Genomic DNA, 23140 nt, shown 5'->3' with positions numbered 1-23140 from the left:
GATTGGTGTCACATCTGTTATTGGTTTCACAAATAAGAATATGGACTGCAGTGGTTATATTAATTAATATTCCCCCATCTTTTTCATTTTTATTAGTATTTATTTATTAATTGGCATAGCACGTTGCGACAACTTTATATATTAGTCTGCAAAAACTGGACCATGAATAGAAGCAAACATGTGAATTGGGAGGAGCTAACATCTGATTGTCTTTATAGTTTGTTCATGATTCCACTTTATCCTTTCCCCTTCCTATCATCTGCTTCTTCATTTCCTCCCTAATGAAAACTTTTTACACTTTTCTTGTATTCCTGTTTTCATTGAGCTTAGCATGTGCTGCAAGTCCTTGTGATTTTCCAGCCATATTCAACTTCGGCGACTCCAACTCCGACACCGGCGGCCTCTCCGCCGCTTTCGGCCAGGCGGGCCCGCCCGCCGGGGAGTCGTTCTTCCACGGTCCCGCCGGCCGGTATTGTGATGGCCGACTAGTCATTGATTTTATTGGTAAGGATAATATTGCACACTTTATAGTATAATGTAGTACTACTTTTTCTTTTGTGTTCAGGATTTTTCATTCGTCACAAATTTATTGTTGGGAATTAATATTGTTGGTATATGACAGATGACAAATTTATATGTGTTCAACATTTTTCATTCTATGTTGTTGAAGGATTTAAAGGTTAAAAACATCAATCTATATTTGGAAAGAAGGAATTATTTTATTATTCTTTGAAAGCATTGATGGTTGCTAAATGCTAAGCATACAAAAAAAAATTGTTTACCAAAGCTCAACGTTAGCATGAAATTTGTTTCATGTTTACAGTATAAAGGCTCCTCTTAAAATCATATTGGTGAAACTCTGCTTTTCAGTCTATGTACTCTTTTTTTTTAAAAAAAATTGTTGGTCTATTATTAGGTTACAAATTTTTTAATCTTATTGTGCTTGCTGTGTTTTGCAGATTACAGTACTAATATTCTAGCAGGCTTGATGTAATCTAATAAAATTTAATGATCCCAATTTCTCAAACATAGTTTTTAGTTCACTATAAAAATCTTGCAACAAAGTCCATCAGCATATAAGCCTATTGATTCAACTCAATTTTTTGAAGAACTTGAAGTATAATGACATCTAGCATTACCAACGCAGCTGAGAGCTTGGGGCTACCATATCTGAGTGCATTCCTAGATGCAGTTGGCTCTAACTTCAGCCATGGAGCAAACTTCGCCACAGCTGGATCGACTATTAGACCTCAAAACACAACTCTACATCAGAGTGGTTTCAGCCCCATTTCTCTAAACGTGCAGTTTTACGAATTCAATGATTTCAAGCGTAGGTCTCAGCTCGTCCGAAAAAAGGGTAAGACTCAGTTGGCTATATGATTGATCACATCTACCAAAACCAAGAACTTCGATAACTGTTTTTGTCCAACCACTTGCAGGGGGAGTTTTCAAGAGACTATTGCCTAAGGCAAGAGTATTTTCGCGTGCCTTGTACACCTTTGACATTGGACAGAATGATTTAACCGCGGGTTACTTCCTCAACATGACTACTGATGAAGTTAGAGCATACATCCCCGATGTCTTAGGCCAATTCAAAACCTATGTTAAGGTAGCAGAGGTGTAAACTTGAGTGTGTTTGATGACATAAACTTCTTTCATATCTATTTTTGACTACAATGTTGTTTTCTAGACACACACGGAAAGAAAAGAAAAGGGTTAATTATACTTTATAGGTCGAACTTTGAATAAGTAATGGTGTTTTATGTAATGCAGATATATACCATCTTGGAGGAAGGTCATTCTGGATACACAACACAGGACCAGTAGGTTGTTTGGCTTATGTGTTGGACCGTGTAGCTGTTGAGCCCGGACAAATAGATAAAGCTGGATGTGCGGATCCATTCAACAAAGTTGCTAAACATTTCAACCTCAAATTAAATGAAACTGTTGTGCAGCTGAGGAAGGAACTTCCCTCAGCAGCTTTAACCTATGTGGATATCTACTCACTCAAGTATGAGCTCTTCAGCCAAGCTAGGAAGCATGGTACATTTTCTTGCTCTTATCTTTAGTAGTGTGTATAGATGAGATGAAATGAGAAAAAAAGAAGAAGCTGAAAGTAGTTGTTGGTTGGAACTGCAGGCTTCGTGAACCCTCTGCGTTCTTGCTGTGGACACGGAGGAAAGTACAACTACGACATGCATGTGGGGTGTGGGAGCAAGATCAAAGTGAGAGGAAAAGAAATCTTGGTGGGGAAACCGTGCAAAGATCCATCAGTCGCGGTTGTTTGGGACGGGGTGCATTTTACTCAGGCTGCTAATAAATGGATTTTTGATCAGATTGTGAGTGGTGCTTATTCAGATCCTCCAATTCCTTTGAAAGAGGCTTGCCATAGGCTTTAGGGCTCTGAAGAATGCATCTCATTTAATCTGCTCCAGTTTTCATCAATTCTTGTAGGCAACAAACTAATAAGTTTTAAGGTGAAAACTAGTTGAATATGAAAGCAATGCAACTGTGAACATATATGTTAAGAAGAAATTAAATGAGATGCTGTGAACTACATTAGGATCTATTGTTACTATCTATCCTTTATAACGACTCAAATCAATGATCATCACTGTAATGTCATCCAGACTACCTCTAGCTACAGCAAGGTTGACAAGCTCCTTGCAGGCACCAACAAGGCCAGCATTAGTTGATTTATCACCCAAGACATCGTTCTCGTTGTTTAGAAACTGAGTCTTCGGTGCAGGGCTGCTTTTTTCGCCTTCACAGCATCTTCCATCTTTGTGGTGAGATATCCTCTTTGATTTATGAGAAGGAAGCCGCGGTGATTGTGATGAAGGACTCACGCTTGCGCTGTGGTATAGGCACCCATTCTTTGCTGGAGAAGATCCCTTGAGTTTCTTGCTGCTTGAACATGATGACTGCTTAACAATATCCACAGCTTCTTGATTGCTAACCTGCCAGGAGATTTGGAGCAGTTAATTACATGTAAATTTACAAAAAAGAGTTGAAACTTGAAAGTATGATTACCTGTTCCCAGAGGCCATCAGAAGCTAGGACAAGGAATTCCATGTCAGGTGTCAAATGTATAAGCTTGGTATCAGGCTCTGCTGTCACCCAATCTTTCAAATGAGCATCACCGATGCTTCTTGAAACGGCCAGTGTCCCGTGAACTCTCCAAGTTCCGCGATGAATCTCCAAAAATCCACCCTGCATCAGAATTCAGAAATGTGAATGATGAAACAAGCACAACCTATACAAGCCTAATGAGGAAATTACTTTATCTTCTATTCTTCTTCGCTCATCCTCTCGTTCTGGTTTATGATCACTGGTGATGGCCTCTGCAGTCCCCTCCCTGCACACAACTGCTCTGCAGTCACCTAAGTTTGAAACTACCATCTCGTTTCCTTCGATCAACGCAGTCACACAGCAAACGCCACTGCTCAACCCCTGCAACTAATCACAAAATTAACAAACTGCCTCTAGATTTGATTTTGCATTCATTGTATGGAGGCTTGCTTATGTGAAAGTAAAAGTTTGAAGCATTGAACTATTCTTGAAGGAACAAGTGCCATTAGTCACACCATATTGTAAAATCTTTTTTACAAAACTCTCAAGCATTGAACTATTCTTGAAGCAACAACCCATAGTTTTAAAGTCTTCTTTTTTTGTTTTTACAGAACTCTAACTAGAATAAGTAAAAGTTTGAAGCATTGAACTATTCTTCAAGTAACAAGTAGACATTATTACAACGTAGTGTTGAAATCTTTTTACAAAAATCTCAAGTAAAGAACGCATGATTAGTACATGAAATTCCACATATTTCGAAACTCAAAGAGACAGAATTATAAGATTGGGCTCACCTGTTTCAAGAACTCCTCATCAGTTTTCAAATAACCTTCCATCATAGCTTTTTCCTTATCTTTTCCACAATTACTTTCCAACATTTTGAAAATATTGAGATGCAGATTCTCTGCCACGAACTCTGCAGCTTTGCTCCCTCCATGCCCATCATACACCCCAAAAAAATCCTGCATTTCGTAATCACTTTAATTCATATAATATATACGTATGCAAAAATACATACATATAGATACAGATACATAACAAAAAGAAAAAATCAAAATTTGCAGCTACCTTAGTTCCATTTGAAGAACGTAAGATCTTGTGGGAGTCTTCCATAAACTTTTTCTTGCCCTTGGCAGCAGAAACCGCAACCCCAGAAGCAGAGAAGCACACGCCAGCATCACCAGGCTGGGCCTTGAAAATATCAGCAGGAATTTCACGCAAAACATTTGGGATATCGATCTTGGGCGGCCTCTTCCTCTTCAAAGAAGAAACCAGCCCATTTGGGCGTCCAAGAATCCCACTGGCTTCATGGAACCTTGACCTTGAAACGGCGTCGATCACTACAACAGCAGCACTGTCATTTGCCATAGAAAGGCAGAAAAGGAAGAAGAAGAAGGTTGTGGTCAAAGTGAGAGAGAGAGAAGAAAATCTGGTTTGGTAGTTAAGGTTGTTTATTGGGGTCAATGTCAAAGGTTTGTTTGTGGGGAGTTGGAATTTTGAATATTTGTGTCCGTGCCGTTGGGGCAAATTCGGTCAACAACTTTGAATGCTGCCCTGCCTCCACTCAATTTTTAGGGCCTGCACCTCCACGTATTTTGCCAAAACTTTTTTTCTTTTCTTTTTCAGTACTATTATGCAACTTTTTTTTTTAGGGTTATGCAAGTTTTTTCATGAAAAGTTCCTTGGATACACAACTTATGGGTCCTAGTAGTTTTACTACGAAATTTTAAATAATTATCCCATTTCGAAAATTCATGGCAAAGTGATGTCAAACTTTTCATTTTACCTTTATGTTAGATGTAAATTTCTTTCTTTTCTAAATGTTCATGTGATAATTAATGGTAGAAAGTCTAATTAAAAAAAAATAATGATAGAAACTAAATTGTTGTCTTTCCTGATATAGGACTGAAGACACTTATTCAATCAAGTGCGACCTCCTGTGTGTGAACAATGAGGTCCCGAGTTCAAACCCCACTACTCCCCCTCCCCAACTTTCCCAAGTAAAAAAAAATCCAAGTAAATTGAGTCATCAAATTCGTTAGCAAAAACTCGACCCAAAAAGTGAGGTGATATAAAGTCGCATACTCACATTATTAAAATTTGGATTATATGTTTGTATATACACAAAATATATTCAAATTTTGATTTTTATTTAATATTGTCCTTTTGATAACTAATACATTAATTTTTAACATTTTAGAATTTGACCCGAATTAAAATTTTGGCAATAAATAATCCTACGTGGATGTCATTTTTTATGTGACATTTCAACCAATAATTAAAATATTGCGTTTTATATAATAAAAAACCGGCATTGTTTTCTTTCTCTAAAATACGCTCTTTGAACATTGTACAATTCTCAACCTAACATTTTATGTCATATAAAAAAAAACACAATGTTTTAATTATCAACTGAAATATAAAATTCTGACATCTAAGTAGGATTAATTATTTTCATAATTTTAATTCAGGCCAAATTTCAAAATATTAAAAATTCATGTATTAATTAATTAAAAAAATAATATTAATAAAGAATCAATATTTGAATATACTTGTGTAGGGAGGAGTTCTAATAAAAACCAAAGTTAATATTAGAAATAAGAACTAATCTAAGCCCTCAATTTTATTTTGTATATCTTGCGGTTAGGATTTAAATAGGATAGATGGCGATTTGTTCCATTTTTTTTGCGTTAGTTGCTGTTTTGTTTCATCCATTTTTATGTTTAGAAGGTTAGCAATGCAATTTTATTATTTTTAAATATGGTAGTGGAAATTTTTTAAGGATTTTTTTTTTTTAAACAAAACACCCTAATGGTGAGTTAGGCAAACCCTCAATCGATAGATAACCATCAACCAATATCTCATTCATATATAGCATTGCCCAAAAGTGACAATGCCCAATAGAGACCAAAGGAAAAAATAAGAACTAGACAAAACAGGACTATACAGAGATGTGGTCCAAAAGTGACTACATCCCGAAGACAAAGGAGACAAAATCAAACGGATGCAAAACATAACAAAACTAGCTATCAATATGATATCTAAATATGAAGTTAGGATAATCGAGCTGATCCATCCTAATCAAAGCAAGAAAATAATGAGGAGTAGACTCTGAATCAAAAATAGTCAGTGCTTGGGCCTGATGCCCTTGCCTAGCTATAAAATCCGCATGACGATTTCCCTCGCGATGGATGTGAGAGAATCGAACCTGCTGGTGTCGAATAAGCTGTCGAATCCAGGCAACAAAATGTTGAATATTAGCATGACCGTGATGCCTAGCAGAGATGAGCAAAACGAGCACCGCAACATCCAGCTCAACCCATATATGAGAAGACAACGTAACAGCTAACTTAAGACCCTCAAGCAACGCAACAAGCTCACCCTCAAAACTAGAGGAGGCCACGCATGGAGTGCAGAATGCAAGCAGAAGAGTACCAGTATGATCACGTACCACTCCTCCACCCGCGCTATGATGCGCTTGTGAGTCATAAGAGCCATCAATGTTCAGCTTCACCCAAGGAGATTCAGGTGGGAGCCAACGCTCAATAGTGGATCGGAGAGACCTCCTGACGGGGGATGCAGGAGGCATGAAGTCGACAGGAGGGGAACATCCTAACCAATGAGAATCAGAAATAATGCCCACCTCCACAAGGAGACGAAGATAATGGATAACCTGCCAAATTACGTGAGAAGCACGAAAAGGAGTAGCCCTATGCTTACGGCTATTCTTTTTCGTCCAAAGAAACCACATAATCAAACAAGGAACCAGAAAAGAAATATGTCTCTTATCCTCCCTAGGGAAGGCACTCCGCCAGTGGCCTAATCTACGTTCAATATCAGTGCTCGTGTGAAGAGGTGTGTGCACAGAGGGAAACCAAGAGTCGAAATGAGCCCAGAAAATCAAAGCAGCCTCACTCCACAGGCACACATGCAAGAAAGACTCAAACTGAGGAGACTGACAACATAGACACATAGAAGCAAGATAAATGCCCAGGAACTGGAGACGGAAATCAACAGGAAGACGACCAAACAACAAACGCCACAGGAAAACAAAAATGGTAGGGGTAAGACAGTCACTCCAAATATCAGCAAACAAAGTCTACTTGGGTAGCCGTCTCCGGACAAGATCCCAAGCAGAAAAAATCGAAAACTCACCATGGCTAGTCAAATCCCAACGTATCACATCCTCCGTCCCCATCACAATCGGCGTCCTGCTAATAACATCAATCAAATCATAGGAAAATCATGCAAATCACATAAAGCATGCAGACGAGTATCATCCCAAACAGAGTCATGCCAAAAATCACAAACATGAGGAAAAGTGTGACCATTTCCAGGATAACTATCAAGGGACGGACCCCAAGCCATATGTCACCCCAAAAACTGATCCTACTATTCTCAATGGGCTACATAATATGACAATGAGCAGACTCAGAGATACGCATCATACGACGCCAAGTAAGACTCACATGCACAGTATAATGCGAACGCTGAGGAAAACGACCACTACAATACTTAGCCCACATGTATCTCGCCCAAAGCGAATCCCTAGCCTGAAAGCGCCACCACAGCTTAAAACTAAAGGCACGCACAAGCTCAGAAAAACAGCGAATGCCAAGACCCCCCTCCGCTAAAGGCATACAAATCTGCTCCCACAAGCAATAAAATGTTCCCAATCATGAAGGATCAGTTAAAGTCTTTTTATATTGATTGTTTTCATTATATTCCTTTCATGTTTTTCAGGATCAGTTAAAGTCTTTTTTATATATTTTAAGTTAAGTTTGATTATTCCATTATAGTAAGAAAATACATAAATATTTATTCATGCAACTAATATATTTAAAAAAAGAAGCATTACAGATAACATAAGATTTTTATAATTATAAAATTATATTCGTGCAATCATATAATATAACAAATGCAACTCCAATACACGTACGTAGTATCCAAATATACGTTGTGTGTAACTTCAATAGACGTCATGTGCAACTCAAATATACGTTGTGTGCAACTCCAATACACGTCGTGTGCAATTTCAGTGCAACTCCAATATACGTAATATCCAATATACCTCATGTACAACTTCAATATACGTCTTGTGCAACTCAAATATACGTCGTGTGCAACTCATTTGTTATCTCGCCGCCGTTGATGGAAGGAAGTAGTTGCTTGTAAGCCACTGCCGATTTGTCGTCCTCTTTTAAAAAATCAAATTATTTTAAAACTCCCTCAACGCCACCGACTCGCGATTGATTACTCCGGCGTAGATTAAAAGTTGGAGATGTTTCACATCCACCGTCGACTTGCAGTCAATTTCTGAAAGCCATTCTCCGTTTTTTCTTTTGTGATTTGAATCAATGTAGAAGAACTAGTAAATGGAGATGCGGTAATTGCGCAGAGAACGATTATTTCAAATTGTATTTTTACATCTTTCTCCTTTTGTCTATTTTAATTGAATATGTAATTAATTCGTGAAGATGTATAAAATGATACGAGCCTTCCATTTTGATACAATTAATGGTATATATTGGTTTTTAGTTCTAATGTTATTATGTTATGGATGATTTCTATGTTAATTCAACTCCTAATTGTGTATTTGCATGGAATTAACCCGTAAAATATAATATGGTCTTGTAATTCTTTATTTGGTCAAATAGTAATAGCTATCATGTTATGCGGTATGCATTTCCTAAACTTAGGGGTGGTTAAACGGTTTCGGTTTTCCGGTTAAAACTGTAACCGAACCGAAAAAATCGGTTATCGGTTAATCGAAAACCGATTTTTACCGGTTCGGTTCGATTACCGGTTAGTGTCTTTGTCGTTAACCGGTTAATTGGTTTAACCGGTCAGTTAACCGGTTAAACCGATTAACCGGTTTACTATCAAATTAATTAATTTATTTATTTATATTTTATTGTATTAGAATTTAGAAAATAGTAAAGAGCCAAAGGCCCAAAGATCAAATTAAAAGTAATCTGCCACTTCACTTTTGCGGCTTTGCCTTTCCAAATTCCAATTTCCAAGATATTCTGGGAGTTCCCCCATGTCAAAAAAAGAAGAAGCGAGATCTGGGATTAAACACCCTCACTGCCGGATCTGGGAATTAATTGGGTGAGCCTGCTTGCTGAACTCAGTTCGAACACTATCACCGTCGGGATCTAGGCTAACCACCTTGATGGAGAAGGCGGCGACGGTGGCTCCGGTGTGCAGTGCCCTACCATCTGCACCTCTGTTACAATCCCGCCAGGGCAGGCTAGGCCGCGGGCACAGGGGGCGACGGCGAGGTGCCGGCGAGACCGCGCGAAGCTCTCCGGCGTAAGAGGCGTCGCACCGGTGGAGTCGCGCACGGCGGACCTGTTCTATTGCAGCGCCGCTTCTTCCTCCTCTCTTCGGCTCGGGCTTGGACGCCAACGCACCGACGATCGGCGAGGCCACGTGAAGTCATCGGCTCCGCGAACTCCGGCGGCGGTGGCGGGCTAACGGGAAAAGGAGCTGCTGCTGCTGCTACTGCTAAAACTTAAAACCCTAGGTAGAAAGATGTTTGTCAATTTGTTGGGATTAACCGGTTAAACGGTTAACCGGACCAAAAACCGGTTCGGTTTTTGGTTATCTTTTTTGTTGTTAATCGGTTCCGGTTAACCGGTAAACCGGTTCGGTTTTAACCGAACCGACCGGTTTACCAGCCCTACCTAAACTTAATTATTAATTCTAACTAGTATACGCCTATTCGTGCGATGCACGACGTACATCGAAGTTAAACGATAAATTTAAATAAATAAATAAATATAAATAAATAATGTCAAAACATAAAAACAAATACAAATATGTTTTAAAATAAAAGATAATAATTCACATTAATTACTCAATAAAATCCTGAATTTAAAAATGTCAATTTTCAATTTATACAAAGTGTAATGATAATTAAAGCACGTAAATTTTTAATTTTCAATTTATACAAAATGTAAATTTTCAATTTATAACTTTGATAATTTTCTCATCTTAAATCTATTTTTATCCTATGATATATATATATATATATATATATATATATATATTGTATATTTTATTATTAGCCAAATTATAAGATGTTTGAAAAAAAAAACTATATATATAGAAAGAAAGAGAAAAAGAATGAAAAAATAAATTAGAATTCTGCAAATGAACATAGATCTCCTAAATTATAGCTGAAATCTCTCTTTAATAACTAATCTCCTAAATTATAGCTGAAATTTCTTTTTAATAACTAAACTTTAAATTGTGGCGGTAAATTATTACGGCACACGCCCACTTGTGTGATGCACGATCAGTATCGAAACTGAACGATATTTTAAATAAATAAATATGCATATTAAATATGTATATAATTTAAATATAAATAAATGTAAATATAAATCTAAATAAAAAATTGATATTATCCACGACATAGTTTCAATAAAAAACATAAATTTGAAAATATATAAATTTTCAATTTTATATTTTCAATTACCAATTAATTGGTTTTCATTGATAATGTGTGTAAATATATAAATTCACCATCAAAAGTAAGTATAAATGATAATGAGTATCATTATATATCATATAATATTCTAAGATGTTCAAAACTACTCCCTCCGTCCCACTGTAAGTGAGACCTGTTTTTTTGGCACGGAAATTAAGAAAAGTGTATTTGTGTGTAGGTGAAAAAGTGAAAAAGTGTTTAAAGAGTAAAACTTTTACCAAAAAAGGAAATAGTCTCACTTATAGTGGGACACCCAAAATAGAAAGAGTCTCACTTACAGTGGGACGGAGGGAGTATTTATTTACATATAGTTTAATAGTATATTTTTGGACTGCATATTTAACCATATCTATGTGGTCATTTTGTTCAAATACAAATTCTAAAATAAAGTTCCTATATGACATCCAAAGAATTGATTTTGCAAAAAGACATGATTCGTTTTTATAATAAAAATGATCAATTTATTAAGTTTAATATTATAATATTGAATAATGATGTTGCATTATTTTAGTCGGGGTTTCGATTTTAATAAGAAAAAATTTATCTGAAAAATGGTTTCATCGACGAGTCCTAATTAAGTGCATACATGTCATATAATTTGAATAAACATGACAATAATTATTTTTATATGCATCAAAATTTTTATTTGTGTATTACTGACAAATACTATTTTTTTAGCAGAAAAAATAAAGGGTTGAACGTGTCATTCATTTTCAAAAATAAAATGTGGAGTATATGATTTAAGTAAAATTTAAATAGACATGCTACTTCAAAATTAAACTCTTCAATCTACTTCTATTTTATATTTTAAAGAGAATCAATAATGAGTCTCCAATTGATGATTTTCCAATTAATCATTCTTTTTCTTAATAGATAAGTAATTGTCAATCTAATATTAAATTTAATTAAGAAATAATAATAACAAATATGTTAATATAAATAAATTTAAAAATTCATATAAAAACATACTGAAAATTTAATAAATCTAAATTGTTTTTGAAAATCTATTCTAATATATAGTTTATATTAATATAAAATTCACTTAAAAAAAATATGTTTAACCTAAAGTGTTCTAAAATGAATAAATATAAGTTTAATCTTTTTTAGTTGCATTAAATTATTATGATAAAATAATTAAATAGAAAATATGAAAAATGAATGAAGGAGAAAGAACGGTATAAAAGAAATTAGAAAAGAGAAAGAAGAGATAAAAGATGAGAGAGAGAGAACAAATAATTTTGTAACTTTAATTGATAATAACTTATTCGTTTTAAATTTATTTTTTTTATAATTTTTATATTAAATTAAAGATCTTTTCATTATCTTTAATTTAACACCCATGTTGAATATCTTTTTATTAATCAAAATTGACGATTTTTATAAAAGAATCAAAACAAAAAAAGAAAAGTCGGGATAGAGAAATTTTGGTGGGAAAAAGTCTTTTATATAATATATAGATATAGATTATCAACAAAGTTAGTACACTGAAGTATTGAATTTAATGAGTATCGTATAGTACGTAATAATTGAATTAGATAATGTAGAACATATTTTTTCATATATATATGACGTACATTGAATATTTTTTCATAAATTAAATTTGACAATGTGAATTAAAATAAAAAATAAGAAAATAGAGAGAACATTAGTAATGGACTTAGGGTGTGTTTGGTTTTGGGTTTTACAGCATATTAGTTAAGTTAATACAGAGTAGTAAAGAGTTTGATATTCTATAACACTTATGCGGACGACCCTGCGATATGTGACGGCCCAGAGCTAAAAATTCGGATTACGCAGGATAATTAATACCGCCTCCCCCTCAGATTACGCATGATATAATTAATACGGCCCTGCAATTGTGTCCATTTTTAAGCTTATCTAACCTGGAAATATGGATACCAAACGAAAATCATGATTAATTAACCATAATAGCAAACAACTAACCAATATATATTAATAATACATATTTATCCACGCTAATAATCTAGTTTACTAACTATACTGACTAATCCCTTACCCAAAACCAAACACGTCCTTAGTGGGTGAAAATAATAATCCGTGCGACCTTTTTATACAAAAATATGCAAATTTTTACAAAATTTGATGAAAGCAATTAAGTTTGTTGAATATTTAACATTTCATATATTGGGGATTTTAAATATAGTAATAGGCTGAGTAATGGTCAAATGGGATGGGAGTTAAAAAGAACATGTGCATGTTATAAGAAAACTGTCGACAATTAGTTACTTTTAATGTCCAAGATAATAGCTGTGAAATTAAATCTAATGAATGGTGAGGCAGCTGTCGTAAAAGAAACAAAATTAAATATTTCCGGGAGAATTTGATTTTTGCCGGTAAATTATAGTAGTTGTTAGAACTGCTGCTTGTATAATATAGATATAGATATCTAGAGTATCTTGTTTCATTTTCTTCACAATTAATTACGTCTAAATCACGATGTCTATTTTTGAAAACTTTGCAATTTTAATAAATGCTAGGTAACCTACTTCTCATTCCGATTCAAATTATGTGCGACCTCCATTAAAGCTTGGTTAAATTAATTTCTTTTTTAAAATTACACACACTGTTGGCTTCAATAAATTATCTAGTATTTATATAAATTATATATGTACATCTCTTCTTATAAGTTAATTTGGTTACGTTATTTTAATATTTATGAAACTTTTGCATGTCAGACATCAAGAATTATCGAACCTTCAAGAATTGAGCATGTGCAATTTCAAATTGGGGTTCAAAATCTAGGAGGAAAAACAACCGTATCACTTTCAAAACTTAAACTATGTATGGATTGAGGTTTGAAATTCAAATGAATTGACTTAGGTGGTGGTTGAGCTTATAAGTTCCTTAGAATATTTTTTAAAATAAACTATTTAAGAATTTATAAGCTCCTTCAAAGTGTTTGACAAAATAAGCTCCTAAAAAACTTATAAGCCGTAAAAAATAAGCTTTAGGAGCTTATACGTAATACACTCCCCAAAAAATAAATTTCCCTTAACTTATTTCCTCATTATCATATAAGCAACACTCATTTTACAATAATAATTCAATTATGATTTTTTATTTTCATCATATATCATGTTAACATCTTTCTTCGATTTCTCTCTCTAATAAAGATTTTTTCTCTCTAACTGAAAATTCTCTCTCTAGCTTATAAACTCAATTATTCAAATACTTTGACAACTTATAAGTTATTAGGAAACTATATCTTATAACTTATAAGCTTCTGAAACATCTTATAAACTCAAAGTGTATAGGCTCTTTAATATAATTAGCTTAGTCAAACACCCTCTTAATTTAATGGATACGAAATTCGCTTGTTCATTTTTATTTTTATTTTTATTTTTATTTTGTATTAGAGTGTCATAGTACTATTTGAGAGCCTTCTTTTTAACAGCAAAATTAGAAAATATAGTTTATGAGTACTACTTATAAACACCTTGGAAGTCATTATGAATAATATTCATTACAATTAAAATAAACCAGAAAAAAAAATGGTATGCCTAGGTGCATGACTCCGTGTGTAATATGTGTATAGTGTGTGTGGACATTGGGCAATGTGGGTAGTTATAACTTATGATGGTGTGTGTTTGCGACTTTAATGCGGTAAGAGTTGAAACGAATGAATTTAAAATGATTAGGTTTGCGATGGATTTTAAATTTATTCAAATTGAATTGAATTGAATGAATTTGAAATGATTAGGTATGAGATGGATTTATATTTTCTCAAATTTAACTTTAATTTTGTACGAAAGCATCAATAGTGACACTTTAATTGGGAGAATATGTATACAGGCAAATTCATTACACTGTTATGGTGTGATGGTGGACAATAATAGCTCCAATAAAATTTCGAATTGTGATAGGACAATTGGATAACGACTTTTTTTATTGTCGCCATCATCGATTTAACTTTTTTTTTTCTTTAACGAGAGAATGGGGATTTCGAGTTTCATATCTTCATCACTTGCCCTAATAAAGAGGAAGAATATTATTGAGCTACGATGCTCGATCGTGGTTGTCTTCGAAATTTCTAAACTTTGTAGTTTATGAAGTCTATCAACATTCCACCAAAATTGAATTGTTGAGGGCGATGAAAAAATTTAGGTAGAACTATATATTAAACTATTGGGCAAATGAAAATTTGGGCCGGGCTGAACAGGCCCTCAAATTATATTGTTGTTGTGTGATCAAATATGATCTAAAAGCATCTCTAATGAGGGGTGCGTTGTGAATATTCAGACCCGACGTTGAGAGATTCCAATGCTTAAGTCAGCAATGTGACTAAGAATTTTGAGTAAGAGTTTTTAAAGATAAAATCAAAGAAAAATTTAAGTTTTGCGTGTGAGTATGTTACGTGTACGTGTCTGTCTTATGCATGAACATAATAAGAGTTTTTAAGTTCTAGCACGAAACGCTCTAAGACACTTCTAGGTTATGCATAAATAATATTCCAATATTCCCCGTAAAACCTAACTATGTTTATCGTGGGCAAGATTCAAACAACTACGGAACAAACAAAATCGTGAATCTGCAAGGGCCTTGGTGAAAACCTTTGCTGAATTGATCAACAAAAAGAACATAACCCAATTCAATAGTTTTATCTACTACTTTCTCTTGAGTGTAGTGAATATTCACCTTAATATGCTTTGCCCGAGCTTGAAAAACAGGGTTGCTAGCTAACGCAATAGCACTAACATTGTCACACCAAAGTTTATGAGGGGCTGAGCGACTAATACCAATCTCTGCACACAGAAAAGCTAGTAAGCCAAACAAGATCAATAGTGACATTTGCCATGCTTCGGTATTCAGACTCATTACTACTTTTGGGAACAACATCCTACTTCTCGGTTGACCAAGTAATCAAATTTGAACCTAAGAAGATGGAATGAGCACCAGTGGATTTGAATAGGCCACCAGTTGTGTCAAGGAGGAGGGAAGGAAGTTTAAGGCAAGGGAAGTTGTACTCTTCAAGTACTTGAGTAATCTTTTGCAAGCATCCCAATACATATTAGTAAGAGTAGCAAGAAACTAAATAAAGTGATAATCAAAAGAGTTTTAGAATCTACAGAAATTAACTCTTTTAACAAACGTTTAAAAAAAAACTAATCTTCTTTTAAAAACTTGAATGCTGATGTGGAGAAGCTTGAACTGCAGGCTTTTGATAAATAATATTCCAATACGAGGCATTTCCAATTCTTTTCTTTACTAAATTATTTTCAAATTAACCTTGATTGTATTTGATTATCGAATTTAATTCATTATTTGATAGTTGATATTTCCCATCCGACAACAACCACAATGTGTGGACGAGAATATTAAAAAAAAAATTGATGGTAACCAGTAAACATTTCTTCTTTAGAAAGTGATTGTTTTTCTATTAATTTCTCAATTATAACATCCATTTGATGAGGTTCATTCTTGGTTTTGTCTGCAATGATTTTGTTTATGATCGTATGTAACGTATACAATTTTACTAAAACATGTTTCAGGTAAATAAATAACTAAAATATAAAACAATTGTAAGAATGTATTTATGCAAACAACAACTTCTTATATAAGTATTAGAATTGCTAATGATTATTTTGATTTACAATAATATTTACGGTATCAAATGATGGGACTTGGGAGTGAATTATGTTACTAAAACATCTAACAAGTGAGATTTATTACGTACTCCCTCCGTCCACGAAAGAACTTTCTACTTCTCTTTTTTGTGACGTCTACAAAATAATTTTCTGTCTATTTTTGGACTATACTCCACCACTTATAAATACCTTATTTACCTTTACTTTTCACTTTTTCACAACTCTCAATACTAATTAAAATACTTTTTTTATCATTCTCAATACATTCAACAACCTTTTTCTCAATTCTCAATATACTCAACAACCTTTTCTCATTTTATTTTTTTGTTTTATTTGAAAGGTTGAATTTAGAATTGACGTGGGCTCTTAAGAATTAATGGTGTGGAAAGGCAAAAACCTCTACCAGTCCTGCTGAATCTGAAGCCCAATTTCCAGGTGTGATGAAGCTCAACGGGCATACTGAAATTAAAGTATATGGGCCCAGAGCCCAACTTGAGCTTCTTTTAGTAGTAGTTTTTTTTTGAGCTTGAGCTTCTTTTAATTAATTAATAGCTGAAGAGAGAGCGAGTGAATGTAAAATCATCTCAGCCATCTCTCACTCATCAGTCGTCACAAACCAAATGCTGCTGTCTGCATTTCCTCCACAAACTCCACCCCCCGCGGCCCACTCCAATTACTGTTTTACCCCTATCGTTGCCCCTAATTACAACAAAGCCCAGCCCCACTCCCCCTGCGCCTGCCTCGCCACCACCAGCTCCTCCGCCCAGCGCCCGCTCTCCCTCGCGGCCACCGCCTCCACCGCTCTTGGCCAGGTCAGCTTCACATCCGAAGACGATGCCTCATCGCACGCTGAGGACTCCATGGTGTCGTCGGCGGCCGCCATCGCGACGGCCATACGCGACGCCTCCACTTCTCCGGTCGAATTCGTGCACAGGATAGAGAAAGGCGCCGACGCCGGCGGAGGCGGCGCTAAGAGTAAAGCTATGGTGCTGCCGAGTCAAGATTTTCAGCGGCTTTGCCTCGAGCAGCTCGATCTCTTCCGCCGCATCGTCCATCCAGACGCTCTTCTATCGGTATTTGGCTTTGTTGATTAAGTTCTAACCTTGTGATCATCCACTGATTATTCCATGTGTGGGTTGAACTTGTGTATTTTCTTTAGCACAGCGATGGGCGCATGTCCAACTACACGAAATATACAATTATAAATGTGATGTATTATTATAAAAAAACTGTAAATTAATTTGAAAAGCTAACAAAGTTGTTGGATATTAACTTAATTGCAGTTATCACTCAAAATCAATAGTACTATAGTATACTTTGTACCGTTCATTTATGTTCTTCTTTGGAACAAAATTTTGTTTGTATATCCCTATTATATTTTATTTTGTTGTCTATTTGAAGAGGCTGTTTGCTTCATGGATTTTGTTGAACTTAAAACTGCAATGCGGAATTCAAAAGAGTAAGAAGAGGGCAAAGCTCTAACGTGATTTTTCATTTGTGTCTACATCTACCATGGATAATTCCGAAGAATGATGACATAAATATTGCTTTCTCTTTTATTTCATATATTGAGCACCTTTTATATAGGTATAACTGTATAATGCATGTGACTTAATAAAAACGAAGGAAATCACAACAATACCAAATTATTGGTATCAGAGCCATCAGTTATAGAGATAATATATCAGTGAACCCATGGAAATCTGATTGAAGTTTCCAACTTGAATTAAAATGATGACTGAACAAAGAGTCTTTGTTCTTGTTGTTTAATTGAAACGAGAAGTTGGGCTAGAGCAACATTTATTCTTGCTTGAATACCTTATTGAATGTCGAATTACTTGATAAAATTAAAGAGATAAAGGAGAATACAATGATGTAATGTGGTCTGGCCATATGACACACGAAACATTTCTAAAAATGGCTGAAACACAGTTTTCTTGTTCTCCTTGATTCCGTATTATGTTGAGAATATTTGTATAGATAAGTAGTCATGATGGATAAGTAAAGAAGATTATTGCTCAAACAATCCACCTGATGATATATTGATATCACAATCAATTAATAAGTGTGCTATTAAATCTGACAATTATAACAAAGAATCAATTCTTGATTCTTAACAGGATCCGGTTCAACTCATGCTAGACAAGAAAACTATTATATTGTAACTGTTTCATGTTGCTGTAATTCATGATATTGAGCAAATGCTAAAAAAAAAGCTTTACACACAAATTCTGAATAAGTAGTGGCTTATTCCTTTGAAAGACATAGATTCATAGACAGAATGTTCTTAAGAGTACCTGTCATGCTTGCATGTGGCATACTGTAATGACATTCTGATGCTTCAGATGGGACTGAATGTTAGTGTTCTAATACCAGTTAACTAATTTTAGGTCTACGTAAGACCAGCTGGTAGTTATGTCATGGATCAATTGGAGTTGCGGCGAATTACTCTCAATCCATGTGCCAGTGCAGCTGATATTGTTGTTCTAGTTGGTACCTTCCGTGTACCAGCAGGACTAAGAGTTGCAGAAGCTGCGATTTCAAGTCAACAGGCAAGGATTTTATGTTTGTTTTTCTTATTCATTTATCTTGTACCTATTAGAAATTAAGGTTTATTGTTTACTTATTCCACTTATTTCCCGTGGTACTAATGGATAGGTTTTTGGTCTCTTTCTTTTCAGGCAGAATTTCTTCCTGAGCTTGGTGCTGTAGTCTTCCCAATGGTAACACATCCATTTGTTGTGGGCTTCTTAGTTGCTGAACTTCCAAAGATGGCTCTAGACAGAGAATGGGATGATCAAAGTGACTGTACATACTCTGGGAAATCTTTTCCATTGCTGCAGAGCATGGACTCCCAACCATTAGATGTACAAACTTTGAAGGATCATTCAGTTGACAAGTTGAAGTTTTCCGCAGAACAAAAAATAAATGCCCTACACATCACCCGTTCGCTTGCCATGGCTTATGTCATGGATCAGGTAGTTTTTTTATGCATAGTTATACATTTTTTATTCCCTTGCTGAGTATATGTTATAGTGAAATATCTTTCACTTCAAGGCAAGGTATTTTCTTTTGTTTTAGATATATTTTAATATATACTCATAATTTGGTGGTATATGTGTTGTAGCTTTTTCTAATATTTAGAAATATCTCTTCTGTATGAATCTCCAGAAAGCCATGCTGCTGCAGCAATCATCATGGCAAAATAATATCAGGATGAATGATTTGGTGGAGCAGGTAAGCTTGATGCTTTGCCATATGTTCTTATAGTCAAGCATATCATGATGTTTCCGTCTTTGACTCTCAGATTCGAAGTTCTCTTTCAAGCATTCGGACATTGAGCAAGATGTTGTCTGTTCAGTTGAAAAGGAGTGAGGTGGGTGTTGTTGCAAACCTTAAAAGGTTGTGCTAAAATTACATTGGGCATGTTGTAAAGCACTTCTGCTTTCTTGTTTAATGTCCTGATTGAATAATGATAACGAGATTGCAGATTTCACATGATATAGTTGAAGACATTTTAGTGCAAGGCGATTACATAAATGATACACTTCAGAAGCTACAGGATGCCGTCTACTTGACAAAGGTTTTATTCTGCTGCCTGTCATGCTTAGAAAATATTTAGCTATATAATTGACTCAACATATCACCTGCGGTAAATGTGCTTTCTTGTTGTTACTTTGAAAAAAGTACTACCACATGCATTTCTTTATAATTTTCTGATGCATGTTGCAGCCACTCTGCTGCATGTTTAGTTCTGATAATAAATTTTTGAAGAAGTGCTCTCACTTTCTCTTACAGCTCTGGAGTAGCATGCCTAGAAAATATAAATCAATTTTCTGAGCCAACTTCTTCCGTTTGTTTGCAGCATTCAACCTTTCTCGATCCTTTGGCACTTTTTCTTTTGTTTGATTTTTTTTTTTTAATCTCTATGCTTAACTGTTTCTCTGACCATATTGCTTTTGCTTCATAGGCTAATATACTGCGATATAACAAAGGAACACAGAAGCAGATGCAAGTGCAACAGTCATCAGACATGGAAATGAGTTCTAGGTTATCTGATATGCTAGAATCTACCGGGAAATTGTCTCTTATCTCTGCGTCCAAGGATTCAGAATTTCCCATGCCACCTCTTGCTCTTGCACCTTCACGACTACAGGAAATTAGGTATTCTTGTGCTGAAGATATATGCATTTTTTCCTTTTATTTTGTGGCAATGTGCTGTTTATTGTGTAACTTGTGTTTATTTAGTTTGGCTTTTAATTGACTTATATATATTCTTTGTTGAGTTTAATAGCTGACGTATAAAGTACCCATGTTCTTTTCTTTTGGTGCATCATTTACCTCTTTCTTCCTTTTCTTTGGTGTGATGGAAGATGTGCTAAAGCAGTCATAATGTTAGATATTTAAATACTATAATAAGTAGCCTAAAGCCCGAAGGTTATCTTTCTGTACCTTACAAAGTGCCAATATGTTCCATTTTGCTATTCCAGAAATTTTGTTTGTTATATTTCTTTTGTGGATTCTGTTTCTTACAAACCTTCTTTTGGTTCCAAGACCATGTGAAGTTTCTGATGTACTGCAAGATTTAGTTGGTGCCATAAGACCTCTAGCGCATAATCAACAACGGGTTGTGGAACTATGTGATCTTTCAATGTCATTGAAGGTTGCGGTCGAGGAACCTGCTTTACGTCAAGCTTTGAGCAATTTAATCGAAGGAGCTTTGCTGCGAACAGAGGTTGGGGGAAGAATTGAAATTCTCTCTACTGAAGCGCCAGCAGGTGGTGCTCTTATAATCATTGATGATGATGGGCCTGACATGCAGTATATGGTAATTATTTACTAATTGGCCAGTGGCAGCTCCATCCTCTTTAAGGCTGACAGCTTTCATAAAATTACTGTTGTGGCTTTCACTTAGAAGATATTTAGGTTGTGTTAGATTGAAGAGTTTGAAATACAAGGATTTGAAAATTGGATTGTTATGTTCGCTTAATCAGTTAAAACCTAGTTTAAAATGAGAGTGATGGATTTCAAATTCATAACAATTCATGCACCTACTAATAGATTTGTTAATGATTTTTAATTCCATTATCAGATCTAATCCAAACATAATCCTACAGTTTTCTCTAGTTAGTTACTGACAGAAAGGAGATGTTGGGTTAATTGCTAAATAATTAGCAATTTTGACTCAGTTTTGGATGTTTTATAAATCATTATAAAAATTTCTCATTTTGTCAATTTGTAGCAAAATAGACACGGCCCAAAAAAAATTTGAGGACCAAAATATGATGTTCTGTGAATTTTTTTTCTCATTCCAGCTGTACGTGGCAGATTTTATGCCATTGTGAAGGAAAAAATTCCTGCCACATCATTTTTTCCGGTTGTCAATTTTATTTGGATGCGTCTATTTTGCTACAGATCAAAATGTGTTACTATTGCAATGATTTGTGAAACATGTAGAAAACCAAAATTGGGTTAAAGTTTATGATTTTTTTAGTAATTAACCCTTGAATTGATTTAAGGGATTAAATCTGAAATATAGATTCTTATCGTTCTCTATTATCAGCTACTTAGTACTTGAAGTATGCCGCCTCTGGTGAGGCATTAGGTAGATCTGAAGTTCGACTTACTCTTAGGGAGTTGAGCCGATTAACACGATTGCTTCTCCTTGTTTTGTATGCAAAATTTCTTAATAAAGTACAGCACTAGAACTCTCGACATAATAAAAATATTGTACATGCCCTGATATGTAAACAAAATAAAATCAAAATCTGGTTGGACAAAATAGTTTCTTCTTGACCATGATATTATCCATATTTGTAGATGTGTGAATCTCTGTCGCATTGTTGTGGTATTCCCTTCCATAAGGTATTCTGAATACTGTATGATTGAGAATCCCCTTAGCCAAGGTTCTTTTCTGAAACCAGAATTTTCTTGCACTTTTCTTTATATTTGTGTGTGTATATATAGGAAATGGCTCATATACTAGGAACCAATCTTAGAAGCGCACGCTCGTAGAGGTTTAAAATGTGTATTTGGTGCCTCTCATATCTACTTTTTGTCTTCTTCTGACTAATGAGTGCAAGGCCTTGTGCCTAGTCGGATCTTAAACCAAAATAGGTGTCACTGCTTATACTTGGAAAGGACTTGAACTTGTCTGGCTCTGAGCCTTGCAAATTATTGATCAAAATCTCTTGGTTGCAGACACAAATGCATTCACTTACACCATTTGGGAGTGATCTATATAGTGAAGATAGGATGGAGGACAACATGACATGGAATTTCATTGCCGGGTTGACTGTTGCTCGAGAGATACTGGAAAGCTATGGCTGTGTTGTACGAGTTCTCTCTCCAAGAAACACCGATGCAGCCCTTGGAGCAGGCGGAACCCGTCTAGAGATCTGGCTTCCCTCTTTCCCTGTATCACCATCCGGCACAGATAGCTTTGCTTGCGAGGCTTGAACGATATATATATGTAGTTGTAACATTGAGTTTTAGAAAATTTTCATATTATTAGCTCTGCCTGTTTCTCTGTAGATACGACACATTATTCAGGCGGTAGCTCCAGCAAGCTCTCCTCAGGAGGGTGAAAGTGTTGTACCATTCTCTGCTGATATATAAAGTTAATGATTAAGATGCTATTGTTGGTATATATGTCGATAACAAGGTGCCTCGAGCTCGGCTTGTAAAATCCAATAAGCCCAGGATGAGAACCAATACTCGGTATTCACATAAGAATTCAAGTATTTAGAAGATCGAAAGTGATCAAGTTTGTGATGAATTTCTTAGCCTAGGGCTAGGGCTAGGGCTAGGACTAGGACTCCCTATATTTACAAAGCCTCAGTGTACATGCAGATCAGCCCCTATTCGTATCTCCAATATATATTTGATCTTCCCCACTTTCTGCATTTCCGATAGTTTAGAGCCATGTTTTGGGCCATTAATAAAGTCTCATTTTTTGGTCTAA

General features: G+C 35.1%; 3 protein-coding genes across 4 annotated transcripts; 2 read left to right on the top strand and 1 right to left on the bottom strand.

The window, feature by feature from the left end:
* On the top strand, positions 1 to 2569 carry LOC130995514 (alpha-L-fucosidase 3-like). The gene is made up of 6 exons (XM_057920819.1): positions 1 to 504; positions 1148 to 1357; positions 1440 to 1609; position 1715; positions 1774 to 2043; positions 2140 to 2569. Exons 1-6 carry the CDS (start codon positions 282 to 284, stop codon positions 2397 to 2399), a joined length of 1134 nt encoding a protein of 377 aa, XP_057776802.1. The 5' UTR covers positions 1 to 281; the 3' UTR covers positions 2400 to 2569.
* Positions 2471 to 4605, bottom strand: LOC130995513 (probable protein phosphatase 2C 14). Of its 2 annotated transcripts, none has more exons than XM_057920817.1 (5): positions 4141 to 4605; positions 3867 to 4034; positions 3283 to 3459; positions 3034 to 3213; positions 2471 to 2960 (listed from the first exon to the last, which is right to left on the bottom strand). In XM_057920817.1, the coding sequence occupies exons 1-5, from the start codon at positions 4438 to 4440 to the stop codon at positions 2580 to 2582; spliced, it is 1206 nt and encodes a 401-aa protein (XP_057776800.1). In that variant the 5' UTR covers positions 4441 to 4605; the 3' UTR covers positions 2471 to 2579. The 2 variants fall into 2 exon arrangements, with proteins under 2 accessions (XP_057776800.1, XP_057776801.1); XM_057920818.1 differs by having other exon boundaries at positions 3283 to 3453; positions 4141 to 4565.
* An 11980-nt stretch (positions 4606 to 16585) lies between these two features.
* On the top strand, positions 16586 to 22814 carry LOC130995512 (chloroplast sensor kinase, chloroplastic). Its single transcript, XM_057920816.1, has 9 exons — positions 16586 to 17249; positions 18567 to 18728; positions 18858 to 19154; positions 19348 to 19413; positions 19484 to 19552; positions 19667 to 19759; positions 20147 to 20340; positions 20731 to 21004; positions 22378 to 22814. Exons 1-9 carry the CDS (start codon positions 16797 to 16799, stop codon positions 22633 to 22635), a joined length of 1866 nt encoding a protein of 621 aa, XP_057776799.1. The 5' UTR covers positions 16586 to 16796; the 3' UTR covers positions 22636 to 22814.
* Positions 22815 to 23140: the final 326 nt, after the last annotated feature.

Source organism: Salvia miltiorrhiza, chromosome 7 (genome assembly GCF_028751815.1).
Source record: "Salvia miltiorrhiza cultivar Shanhuang (shh) chromosome 7, IMPLAD_Smil_shh, whole genome shotgun sequence".
Classification (NCBI taxonomy): Eukaryota; Viridiplantae; Streptophyta; class Magnoliopsida; order Lamiales; family Lamiaceae; genus Salvia; species Salvia miltiorrhiza.
Note: the sequence above shows the minus strand (reverse complement) of the source record. Positions and strands in the feature narration are given on the sequence as shown.